Source organism: Apteryx rowi, unplaced genomic scaffold, assembly GCF_003343035.1.
Source record: "Apteryx rowi isolate R43461 unplaced genomic scaffold, aptRow1 scaffold_71, whole genome shotgun sequence".
NCBI classification, from domain to species: domain Eukaryota; kingdom Metazoa; phylum Chordata; class Aves; order Apterygiformes; family Apterygidae; genus Apteryx; species Apteryx rowi.
The window spans coordinates 2,917,750-2,930,683 of record NW_020450994.1 but is presented as its reverse complement, the minus strand read 5'-3'; the positions used below and the strand labels follow the sequence as shown (position 1 = coordinate 2,930,683).

Here is a 12,934-nt window from a genome sequence, read left to right as displayed (position 1 = left end):
AGGAAAGGAGGAAAGGAGGAAAGGAGGAAAGGAGGAAAGGAGGAAAGGAGGAAAGGAGGAAAGGAGGAAGAAGGGAAGAAGGGAAAAAAAAAAAGGAAAAAAAAGAAAAATCTGCACCAAGAGCACTGTATTCAACTAGCCAAATTCCAAGGAAGCATCTACCTGATTTTTTTTTTTTTAAAGCCTTTACATTCACAGAAGCTTTGGAGACTGTGAGGGCTTATCAGTAACCGGAAGAAGGGAGTGTAGGGAAGGGGGAGAAATAATGCACCTGACTGCGGAGTTTTTTTTATCCAGGGCTGTCCCTGGAAAATGAAATGTGTTCAAAAAGGATCATCTCTGCACTCATTGCTTGTGTGTCTACTACACTATTTACGTTGTGAACTCTTTGGTGCTATGCTTTGTCCAGCTTCGTTTCTAGACAAGAACAGAGCATATGGAAGGGCCAGTGGAGACAGTCCTGCACTGCCCCTGGAGAAGATGGGCTGTCTGATGCAAAGGAAGACATCTAGGCAGTAGCTAATTCTCTGGAACAGGAAACAACCTGCCTTGCTTTCCAGCCATGGTCAGACTGTCAGATAACAGCCAACAGATCTCCTGGAGAGATTCCAAGAGGTCTTGTTGATGGGAAAACTAACATCCTGCTTCAGCAGAAAGACAACACTCAACAAAATCTGATCCCCGGAAAGAGCAGCCTCTGCTGTAACTAGCATCTGTAAAGAAGGTCAGGCTTGCGATCTCAGAACTATGCCGTATGGAGGAGTGCTTCAGTTCCACAGGAGGAACAACGCGAGGGCACTCCTGAGGGGTATTTCTGCTACCATGCATATGTACCAAGGGGAATGGAATAGCTCAGATAGCTCTGTATGTGTCAGAAGCCTCGCTCCAGGCAGCAGCCTTCCCAGAACCTCTCTGAGGCTGCCAGCTCTGGTGCACATTCATGGCACACGAGCCTCATTCCCACGCTTAGGTCTTGCCAAGGAGGGCCCTGATTAACGTGGGATGCCCCATCACAACAGAGGGACTTGCCTGTGAAGAGCACACTGAGCAAAGGGGTGACACTGTTGATGAAGAGTCCACGAATGTTGGCTGGCAAGGTGTCTCTGTTCTTCTCTAGAAAGCCACCAGCGGTATATTGTACCTAGGGGAAAGTGCAGCAAGTCAGCAAGGCCAGCAGTGCTTACAGGTTGGCCCAAAAGCCACCTCAAGAGCTTGCCAGAAGCAACTGTTAATCTGAATGTATACTGGCCTGCACAAGAATTCTGTAAACACATATATGCTCCCTTCAGATGCACATCCTGAGCAACAAAACCAAGAGGATGGGGCTGAGGCATTAGAACTACAGGACTGCAGCATAACACTGAGACATTCACCTTTTCTTGTTCTGCCTTCCTTCATGATGATGATGTTTCATTTACTTTTGGTTTATGCTTCACTCTCTTTTCTCGTTGCTCTTCCTCTTTCCTTTGAAAAGGCTTCCATTCTGCTTGCCGCCATGCATCCCCTTGTTTCTCTTCCTCCCTTCCTTTCTCATCCCCAGCCTGCCATTCTCCTTTCTATGTTAAATGTTAATCTTTGTAATAATGAATATCATAACGAATAATGTAGTCAACAGTTGTGGAATTAGACTACTAAATTACATACTCCAATGACACCACCTTCATCTGCTCCTGCTACAAAAATTAATTCCAATCAATTCAATATATTGGGCCAATGCATTCAGAACTGGTGGCAGTAAAGTTATACACAATAGCCCTAAATCAAGATGCTTTCATATTTAAATATGCAAATAAGTGCCCTCATTTTCAAAATGCTCTGCTGCTCTCACTGGGTTGCTCAGTGCTTACAATAAATTAGTGACTTTTATACTCTGGACCCCTGACAGCTAAACATAAGCCACTAGATTCGCCTCCAGGGCTTTCGCTTTATGAAGGGCTATTTTAAGACCAGAGCTCCAATACAGTGATGACAGGTATAACATAAATACCTCTAAAACCTCATGATTCCCAGAGAAGCCCCATTTTCTTCAGGAGTCATCTCTCCTCCCATACTTTCTAAAGAGCTCCATTTACCCTAGAAGGCAGCTCCCAGGAAACACATCACTCCTGTGGGACTATACACTGCTTAACTTCAAAGCCTTATTTGTCAAGCAACACATTTTTCTCCCCTACATACATTGCAAAGCATACTTCCTGAAAACCGTACTTACATTCCCAGCATAGTGAACGATGCTGAAGCCCAAAACACGGCCCCGGCCTGGCTGGAAGTGCAAATTCCCCTTAAAGCTGCTGTTCAGTTTATCCACAAATGTTTTATCAGTTGCCTGCAAGAAAACATTTTTCGTAATCAAACTATAAAGCTGCAACATAGGCCTGATCAGGGCACACGGAAGTAAAACAAAGTGTTGGAAGTGGCCTTGACCATGCAACAATTTCTGACTGTACTTGAGCTTATTTGACTCTACGCAAGGATGCTGATATCATTGGACTGTCCTTGATCTGGCTGTCCTGTCCCATCATCCACACATGGGAACACCTCTACTCATCCTGCTTTTTATAGTCACACTCCAACATTAGAGCTCTCTCTGCAGCACAGATATTCATTGCCACGTTCTCCACGCCATTTTCTCTGTCTCCTATCTCACTCATACCTGAGGGAATGCACTCTGCTCATCCAGAAGAGACAGCAGCCCAAGTGGTTTGGCCAAGAGCAGATCCTGCAAGGAAAGGAGAGTCATTAGACATAACTAAAGCAGTACTCTCTCACCTACATCACCATTTGCAGAGCTTCTTCCCAGATACATCTCCTCCCAATGGCGGAATGAGGAAGTCTCCTCTCGGCTGGATGGAGCACCTCACTTCTGTCAGTCTTATATCACTCACCAGAATGGGTTCGTTATTGCTGAACTTAATAGTTTCCCAAGGCAGCTCTTCCTCCCTGTAGGCAGCCTGCTCCAGCTGAAAAATGTGCTAAGATAGAGAAAGCAGAGATTGGAGCCCCCACACTTGGTTAGACAACTCTGAACATCTTCCTTCCCACCTTGAGCCGAGGACAGAGGCATGGCTCTCTTATTCAGGGATCAGAGGCCCAAGATGAAATTGCTGTTCTGCATGCCCATCCATAATCTTGTTGCTCACTGCTGCTGCCACATAAAGCAGGAACATCTCTTAGGTCACCACAATGTTCATGGGTCCCTACTCTACTAGTCTGGTCATTACTTGACCTATCTGCTCCTACTTTCCCTGCACCAGTGGTTCCTCTGCCATGGCAGATAAGGTTGCTGCTCTATACCCTGCTGTGCCAAGCACAATTTCTATCTTTCCAGGCAATGGTCCTTGTTTCCTCCCACTCTCCTTCATGTACCAGGTAGATCAGTGCTCTGCTTTCTCCCGCCACGCCACGTGAGATCATCCACTGCAGACTTACGTGGTTGAAGAAGTGCTGCAGCTGCTCGTTGGCCAGGTTTATGCAAAGCTGTTCAAAACGATTCACTGCAAAGTTTTCAAACCCAAAAATATCCAAGATTCCTAGAAGAGGGGAGATGAGCATGCCATGGAGCCTGCAGACCATCCCTACAGGTAGCTAAATACCCCAACACATAACTACTGTCATATGGCCGTTGGGGCCCACAGAGCCAAGTTGTCAGCTGCACATCTCTCAAAGTTCCTTTTGGAGAACTAGCTAGGAGATCCCCCACATCAAGCCCCAGCTCCTCTGCAAAGCGAGAGCATCCCAGAACTATAGTCTCACAGTTACTTCTGACCAATCGGCTGCCCTGGGCTGGCTCCTGCCCTACAGACTTCACTCTGTTAACTAGTATCTCCAGCACGATCATCTCTTTGAAAATGTAACCCTGAATGCAATCTTCAATACACCTCATATTGCGCTATTCCTCCATCATGGCTCAGGGATGCATCTTTGAGGGCAGAACAGGAGCAAGACAAGCAGAACTCACTCACCTATCTCCCTCAGCTCCACCTCAGGATCCACATTCTCAGCCAGTAGCTCATTGATCTTGGAAACAATCCAGCCAAATACTCGGCCATATGCCACCTTTGCAATGGAGTCTCGAGCATCTGTACGGGGCAACAGAGAATGACAGTGACTCACTGAAGGGCTCCAAGGAGAGTAGGGAACACAGCATACAAGCTGGCTCAGCACATCCACCTCTAGCAATAATGTCTAATAGTTTATGAAGTTGTTTTGGAGATGGCAACTAATCAGATGTCTGATGATCTTCCCTGCCCTCTGCAAGCTCAGACAGAACTCCTCCATTCTGAAGTCTTCATGATATTCCTACAAGACCAGATATGGGTACTAGAGTACTTGTAAAAATCACATAAAATGGAAAAGTTCATTTCAAAAAAAAAAAAAAAAAAAAAAAAAGTCTAGCTGCTTTTTAGAATATCCAGAGACTTGTTTCCTCCTCTGCCTGTCTACTGAGTATAAGCCCTATCACAATCAAATTCAAGCTAAAGCCTCCAAGTAGTATTTGGAAAATTGAATGGTTCCACTGCAAACACTTGAACTTCCTGCTAGCCCACAGTGGCTGTCCGAAGCATTTAAACAAGGAGAATGCAATTGCTGAAAAATGTGCTGACATTCTAAGAAGAGGGAGACCAAATCGACATGACCCATCGATGCACTACTGACTGGAGATGTTCATTTTATTGTCTAGAGAGATGCAAGAGGAGACATTTGGGAAACAGAAGTAAATAATTCTAAGTTTTCACTTTTTTGTTCTATTTTTTTTTAAATCAATAATCTAGAAATTCTGGGATTTCATGTTTATTTTTAAAAAATGTCTTTTATTTTAACTCAACCTTTTTGTGAAGATTATCTTGGGTTAATTTCTTTTCTTACTGAAAGAGAAAGTAACACTTCACACTTACTATTTTAAACATACTTCCCATACATTTCACTCCTTCCCTGACACTGTGCTATGACACTGATCTTCTTAGTTATTTCTTCAACTACTACCTAGGATTCTGTACCTTGCCAGCACTCTGCAGCAGCAGCCTTCCCCTCTTTTGCACAAATATCTACAGTTGTCTTCAAGACTGGATTTGAGGGAGAAAGCAAGGATAATTTCCTGGTTTCTCAGTTAAGCTCTACAATCTCCTGGAGAGCAAACAAAAGCAGTGTTCATGATCCTATGTGTCAATGAGTCCAAGAGGACAAGCACAGATATACTTACCTTTATGCAAGAGAAACAAGGAAGCTGCACAGATAGAGATCTTTACTACGAAGAAGCTGCACATGAGTAGGGATACCCTTTCATCAAATGCAGGACAGTCTTTCTACTCAGTACTTCTATGATTCATATGTTTCTTACCTTCCGCCTGCTGCCTGGTGTGAAAACGCTGAATCTGCTCTCCCCGGGTCACTGACATTGTGCAAATGAGACATTTCAACAGTTCATCTTCTTGAACTCCAAACTGACCCTGGGAGAGAGGAAATAGATGGGGATAGCCAATACTGAACCCTTATGTGGGGACTGTATCTCCTTGTGCATGTGTGACACCCAGTGTAATGGAGCCATGATTCAGATTGAGGCCTCAGAGTTCTGCTGTAATATAAATATTACTTTAACATCTGGCAGCAGTAGAGTCAGATGTATGCTCTGAGATCCTCACTATCCCATGTAGTGATCAAACTCGCTCTTGCTCGCTCTTTGAAATACTTTGCATTTTAATTTCCCAGTGCTGCCACCTTTCACCTTCCGTGGAAGCTATACACCAGTCCCTGCTGAATGGTTTAATGACTTACTATTGTATAGCACCACAATGAGGTGGCTTTGCAGGTGCTAAGGGGAGCTTCAACAGACTTTAGAGTCACATGAACCCACAGGAGACAGGAAACAAAGGGAACTCAGGTGCAGCTGAACTCCTTAGTAATTGTTTTAACAGGAATTCCCTTCCTGTGGGCAATAAGTGAAGAGCAAGACAAAAACGTTGGCTGCTGAACAGATGTAGGTGGCTGTTTCATGTATGGCGTAGGCGGGAAACAGGCAAAGAGATGGGAGTGAAACAGAAAAACAAGGGCACTGTGGTTTCAAACAGGTCAAAATAAAAAGACACAGAGAAGACAGAAATATTTGTTAAATCTTTCTGTTCTGTATTGTTAACAAAACAGATAACATATCCATCCCATATAATAAAAATGAGATGGTCCAGGGAAATACGCACTTCTTAATCTGATGTTAATTTGGGGCAAAATAGCAGAATGTTTAATTCAGGATTAACAAAAACTGATAGCAGTTAAGATGGTATCTTTGGACAAGATTACAAGTCTAGAAGACAAAACTAGTGTACAGATACCATACACTTGAATTTCTCCAAGGCACCACACTTAGTACCACATGACTCTCGATTTTAAAAAGTTTGCTTTATATGACGTCAAGAAGATATGTGTAATATTGCCATATGCAAGATAATATTTCTGAGGAAAAGAAACCAAAAGCCTCAGAATCACTGTACAGCTTAGGTGCTGCAAGACTCAGTTCAGTGGTACAGCTAATATTGTCCCTAGATACACAGAAAATAGAGGCTGAGAATTGGCTTTTTGGGTATCACTAGCTGTGGACACAGAGGCAGTCATGGGGTCATACTGTGCATTTCTGCAAAAATCTCCTTGTTCTTCAGGAGTCTTTAAGAGACAGAAACCTCCCCTGCAATCACTGGCAGGAGCAGCCCCCCAGATCCCTACAGGAAAACACCAGCACCTTACACAAGAATTTAAGAGCACTTCTTAACAAAAATATTTTCTAAGGATGATGCAGTCACACTGCTAGCAGGGACCAGTATCACATCCACAATGTTTCTGTCAGCTCTTCTTGTGACTCACCGCTGCAGCTTTCAGCCATCCCTGGGAAGCTTCACTCACTTTTACAGACCCGTTGTTCTCCTGAGGCTCAAAGGTCACATTGCCCAGAGACAAGACACCAGCCAAGATTGCCTGCATGTCCACTTGTTCCTAAAACACACAACAGGGGAGACTGAAAAGCTATCATCACCCAGTGCGTAGCATATAACATCCATAGTGTAGATACAACCTGCCCCAAAGAGCTTCCATATTTCTTAGATCACAAAAGGTGGAGAGGTGAGGGAAAGGCACAGGCAGCCTGCAGGGGGAGGCTCCACACAAAGTCTGCAAGATTCAGGTGGTTTGGAAGCACCATAGAAAGTTCAGAGGGTAGAGAAATGGGAAAAAAACAGCAGCCAGAAAGAAACCGTACATCTGCAGGATGCAGAGATAGAAGTGAGGTGTCCCTGGAACTCACCTGTTCTTGGAAGCCCACCATGTCAAGGGCATTGCACACCTCTTGATATTTGTGCTTCCAATGCTGAGCTACATCTTCGGTACCAAATCGTCCACTTATGTACCTGAGAAAGTGTATATCCCATACAAAATCGTCACATAATCAGCACAGCCATCAGTCCTACCCCAAAGTAACAAAGCAGATCAGTGGCAGCAGAGACATGAAAGGGAAAAACTTTTCCAAGGTCATACAAATGAGAAACAAAGAAGAGATTCTAGACCTGCCAGCTTGCAAGCTGATCCATAAGATCTCTTCATGTGTCCCCATTCAGATCCTGCTCCCGCTTCCATTCATTTGTTCACCCCTACCAGGCTCTACCCTGGCAGGGCCATAGGCTCCACTATGCTGCTTCCCCCTCCACCCCACAACATGAATACTAAACGGGGGTCTGCCTTAGAAGTACCTGTAAAGTGAGGGATCCAATAGCCCATACATCTCCTTTTCCTCTGAAGAGAGTCCAGCAAACATGTAGTAGAAGATATGGAAATTCCTCTCTCCAGTATCTTGTTGTACCACCCGTGACTTCTCTAACAGATACTCGCTCAGCTTTGCACCTCTCACTGTACTCAAGAAGGTGACAAGGTAAACTTTGCATCTGGAAATATAAAGCTGACCGAGCTGTTCCCCATCACTTATTTGGTGATAGAAGCATAGAGTTGCCTAAAATAGGTATCTTGTGTACAACACTCTTAAGGCTGCCCAGCATCCTGGTAGTGGTCTTCTCCATGCTTCCCATTATCTTAAAGACATCTGCTTACCTCCGTTAGAAACAATCAAGGCTTCAGGCATGATGGAGTACAACTGACACCTCCTCTCCACCATGACCCTAATACCCTTCCCATACCCCACGCTGTCTGAATCCAGGTCTTATCCTAAAGCCCTAGTTGCTGTAGGATTTTTCTTAATTGCACACCCTTCCCACAGAGTATCAAGTTTCCGAATTTTACCCACCACAAGTTCTGGCTGCTGACTCCAGTCCCTCCAATGCCTACCCATCCCCCAAACTAGTCATTTCAAATGTTGCCCTTGACCTTACCTGTATTCTTCTGGAAACGCAGCTGTATGTATTTTCCAAAGCGGCTACTGTTGTCATTCATCACAGTCTGGGCATTGCCAAAAGCTTCGAGCAATGGATTTACCTAGAACAGGCATACAAATAGCACAAGCACTCTTGAAATTAAGTGATCTAATCTAACCTATTTGGAGAAGTTTAACCCGAGCACTTGATGTTTAGCATTCTTCTCAGTTACTGATGGAATAGGAAGCACTTCATCAGCACTCAAGAGCATCTATTTTATCATATCCTGGATAAAAGAATTGAAAGAGACAAATATATTTGCATATATTCACATGGGAGCAAAGAATGCTTGCTGGCTGGAGAAAAAGGGACTTGGGGTACATGCTGGATAACCTGCTGAACATAACTTCACAGCACCACACTGTAATCCCAAATGGGCTAACTCAGTCCTTCAATATATCTACAGAAAACAAGTAAGACGACTGTTTTATTTCTTCATTGTCACCTCTAAGTTTTCCACAAGCAGCTCACCTGAACTGAGATGAACTTTGCTGCAAAAGGAGGTGTAGCACATTGGCTACAAGCATTGCCAGTCAAGTCTGCCAGGGTTCATTAGGCCAGGCACAACACTGAGCAGACACAGCTATTCTGCTTCTAGAACCTGCTCAGGTCAAAAACTGCTTGTTAGTGTGGCCCAAGCCACCTCTAAGCAGAGCCATCAAGTATATCAAGTTCCCGCAACTCAGAACACAACACAGGCATTTATCTCAGATCCACCATGGATGACACTACACTGAAATAAGAAGCTGTTCCACAGCCCAAAGCACAGCACAGGAACACCTCTATGGCTCCACAGGAAACCTGAAAACAGACTTTATAATGAAACAGACCAAGAGTTTGACCTGCTTAACTTATCACATGGAAGGTTAAGGTATGATTTGCTCAGAAACTTCTTGGACAGCAATTCAAATAGAAATACTTTAGATCAAATATCAAAATCAGATAGTAAAGGTATATTGAAGTAGCAAAGATGAAGCTAGCCAGGAATAGCAGGTATGCTTCTGAGAGTAAGTATTTTACTAGTCAATGAAAGGTTACCAAAGGCTGCGTGGATTCTCCATCCCTGCGTATCATTAAATCAAGGCTTTGTTTCTCTACAAAAAAAGTCCTTGTTCTACATCAAACAGGAAGTGATTCCAAAAAAGCCCCTAATCCCTTTTTACAGACATCACGCTAAAATGATCACAATAGTTATGTCATTTAAGAACCAGCCCACTACATTCCAAGCAAACAGAAATACTGATCCTTCCACCCCTTCTAATTTGTGGTCAGCTATTTCACCATTCTTACCCCCTATTTCCTTATAATGTGGCTAAAGTTTTGTTCCCCTGCTTCCAGCATGATAATGCATCGGGAGGACCCTTGAGCCAAGTACAAGCTGCTTGCAGCAGCGTTACTTCTCCATTTACAAGCATCACCCTGTAACGACCTACCTGTAAGATCTGCTGCTCCAGCTGTGAGTTGCCTTTACATAGGTTCATTATGTGCTGCAACAGTAGCTTTGTACTCTCCGTTTTCCCTGCACCACTCTCTCCACTGCCAAGAAAAAGCAAAATTAAGTTCCACCAGCCATAAAGTGTAGTTATCCTGTCCCTTACGTCTTAGTGCCTGCCCCATCGCTTGAAAGCACTCTCCTACATCCAAGTGTGTCACACTTTTCTCAGCTACACCGCATATGTGAGTACCAACTTGCACCACAGCTTTATACAGCGGGCTCCACAAGGTACTGATCCGTCCCCAGAGGAATTTTTCCTCATCCATTGGGGGGTATGCATACGCTCCACACTATCACTTCTGGATGAGGTACACCAAACAGCATTTGCTCTGCTTCTTAAGGAAAAAAAACATATCTAGCTCTTGGAGAACAACACCCTTCAAAAGCATTCTGGTTCACAGATTCCCTCACATATGCTTGGGTTGACAGCTTCCCCTTACTACAAAGAGATTTGCCCCATCCTTCTTATATCCACAACTGAGTACTGATCTCATGACAATGCAGCAGTCTCAAATCTCAGGCCTTTCACTTATCCACGTGCTTCAGCTGTTTTCGAACACTGGAATACAGCCGCAAAGCTGCTCTCAGGCTAACAGCTGAGGCACTGCACATCATTCTGGCATCACATATTTCCAGCACCTCCGCCTCTAAGTCAAATAAGCAGCATATGCAAAGCAGTTTCCCCAGTCCTGGGAGGACTGAGGATGTACAGCCTGTCAAGGCAACATGCCCTTGGGCACCATTCTGGCAAAGACCTTTAGCATAAGCATAGGGAAAAAAAACAAATGCAGGAAATGCTGAAGGTATACGCAAGGGCAGGTTTTCATTACACACCCGACCTTTGAGCTTCCGGTGTGGCTTTACTGCTCTGTAGCTCCCAGTAGCCCGTGGAACAATGTAAATTCCACTAGAGCTTCCAGACAGAAAGCTCTTGGCACTGAGGCAGCGTGGGTTGCTCTCCTGGGCTCTTCTCCCCAGACAAGAGACCAGACAGTGACTAGAAGAGCAGTAATTTCCAGAGGGAGAGCATCATGTTATAATGACTATACCGGACTTGGGAATTGTTCTGGTTGGAAAGGAAAGAAGGAAAAGAACAGGGTCTCAGCACGATGCACAGCTGGGAGCCAGGGTCCCAGTTTACTCCTGTCACTGAGTCATAGCAAGACACTGCTTCTTGGGAGGATGCCAGGACTCACTGCCAGACTCCTTCACAGAAGCCAGTTTTACTCCATGTTTCCCAAGCTCACACCAGCTGCAACCCTGGGCATAGCACAGCTGCAAAGCATTTGAGGCATTTAGCCCCCACGACGGATACCTGATCCCAAGCACATATCAGGCCGCCATCATCTGAATATGTACAACCAAAACAGGACTTGTTGTCAGCTGAGAACATGCCATCCAGACAGCGTCCCTACCCAGTATGCAAAATGATTTGTTTTCAGTGACTTCCTTCCTCAGCAAGGGCACTATCAACCAACATCCCCATGCTCAAGGCCACCCTCATACCCTCCAACAAGAGAAAGAGCATCACTAGGTCCCACAAGCACACTCTCCAGCTGCAGGCGTGTAAATGCCCCAGGCTGTGAAGAAAAGAAAAGTCATCTCCAGGAGACCCAAGTGCCCTACCACAGCATACGGAGGCTGTGACTAAAGCCAGGCTGGAAAGCAACAGGTGCCAGTGGAATTTGCAGCAGAAGATGACCTAATCGTAATGAGCCTTTGTCACTTTGGAGGCAGCTGCTGTGTCCAACATCAGTTGTAGGCTCTGAAACACGCCATCTGGACCTCACAAAGTTGGAGTGACTAAAGGGAGAACAGGAAGGCCAGGGAGGCCGTGTTTATATCCCAGAGGAAAGCATACAGGTTCGCGCTAGGCTGGAGATGGGCATCTTTCACCTGGAGACTTTTCAAGCACAGGAACAGTGGAATCTAATACAACCCCATGCTGCTTTGATGAACTATGGTCTAACAGGAGGGACTTCCTCCCCTCTCGCACTTCCACCAACCCAAACTTTGCCCATACCAGGTAATCTTATTAGTGAGCACTTTACTGCTTGCATATAGCAAAACCACAAACTTCCTGCTGTAGGAACAAACAAAACTGTTAATAGGATTGCAGGATGCACAGCAGTAACTCAGATTCTCATCTCTGACACCACAAACTGCTGTCAGAAGATCAATCAGAATACTGATTTTTCAGAGAATGCCCACAGATGGCTTTCCAAGTGGCTGGACCCTTAAGTCTGCTCCCAGTCCCACAGTGATGCTCAGCAGCAATTCAACAAGTCATTTCCCCACCACGTAAAATGAAAATGTTGATAACATGATCAGAATACCAATCTAAAGAAAGAAATACTACATTAAACAGCTGGCAATTGACATTTCAACTGAGATGACATTTAAAGTCTACTCTGAGCTAATCAGAGTAGATAATCAGCTGGTATTTTGAAGCTTTCCCTGCTAGCTGATGCCACCTGTGGTGCTGCGCAGTTCCAACACGACAGCAGTGACATCATGGAGTGAAGTGTTCACGACACTCGAACGCTCTTTGATTACAAGAAACTCAGCTTTCCTTCAAGTACTGAGAACTTCCCAGTAGAATAAGATTTTCCCTGATCAGATTCCCAAATGTCTCATAGTAAAGAAGAAGTAGTTCTTCGTTACCCCGCTCTTTGGTTGTATATGGGAAGCTCAATTTGGGGAAAACTGTTCTATTCTGTTCTTTATCATCTTTATTACAGCAGTTGCAGCGGGAGCTGTTTCACGAGAGAAGAGCTCCCTACGGCTTTTCCCAGGGCAGCTCAGTCTTTCCAACGCTCTGCCCTCTGCAGCCAGCCCCTTTCAACCCAACACGGGGTTTTGGTTTTTCTGGTTCCACAGGAGCCCCATCTGCCTGTTTTCCGGCCAGCTCGTGAGCGGAGGCACGTCTGCAAACGAAGCTGGGTTCTGACTCACCGAGCCCCTCGAAGCTGAGGTTTGCCCGGACCCGGGCAGCCCTCCGGGGGGGAGGCCGCAGCGCCGCCCGGTCCCCGCGCGCCCA

At 45.1% G+C, this 12,934-nt stretch overlaps 1 protein-coding gene across 4 annotated transcripts in view; it reads right to left on the bottom strand.

The window, feature by feature from the left end:
* Positions 1–12,609, bottom strand: part of LOC112976255 (myosin-IIIb-like) — a 25,717-nt gene extending 13,108 nt beyond the window's left edge. The window contains exons 1-13 of one of the 4 annotated variants that reach the window (XM_026087267.1): positions 12,559–12,609; positions 9,833–9,935; positions 8,358–8,460; positions 7,725–7,881; positions 7,283–7,385; positions 6,847–6,975; positions 5,336–5,444; positions 3,960–4,076; positions 3,427–3,527; positions 2,883–2,969; positions 2,651–2,716; positions 2,210–2,323; positions 1,030–1,141 (exon numbers count right to left, since the gene is read on the bottom strand). In XM_026087267.1, the coding sequence (XP_025943052.1) occupies positions 1,030–1,141; positions 2,210–2,323; positions 2,651–2,716; positions 2,883–2,969; positions 3,427–3,527; positions 3,960–4,076; positions 5,336–5,444; positions 6,847–6,975; positions 7,283–7,385; positions 7,725–7,881; positions 8,358–8,460; positions 9,833–9,880 (1,246 nt within the window). In that variant the 5' untranslated portion in view covers positions 9,881–9,935; positions 12,559–12,609. Of the gene's footprint in view, positions 1–1,029; positions 1,142–2,209; positions 2,324–2,650; positions 2,717–2,882; positions 2,970–3,426; positions 3,528–3,959; positions 4,077–5,335; positions 5,445–6,846; positions 6,976–7,282; positions 7,386–7,724; positions 7,882–8,357; positions 8,461–9,832; positions 9,936–11,520; positions 11,989–12,558 lie in introns of those variants that run through there. The other 3 variants (XM_026087266.1, XM_026087268.1, XM_026087269.1) reach the window with 3 other exon arrangements.
* Positions 12,610–12,934: the final 325 nt, after the last annotated feature.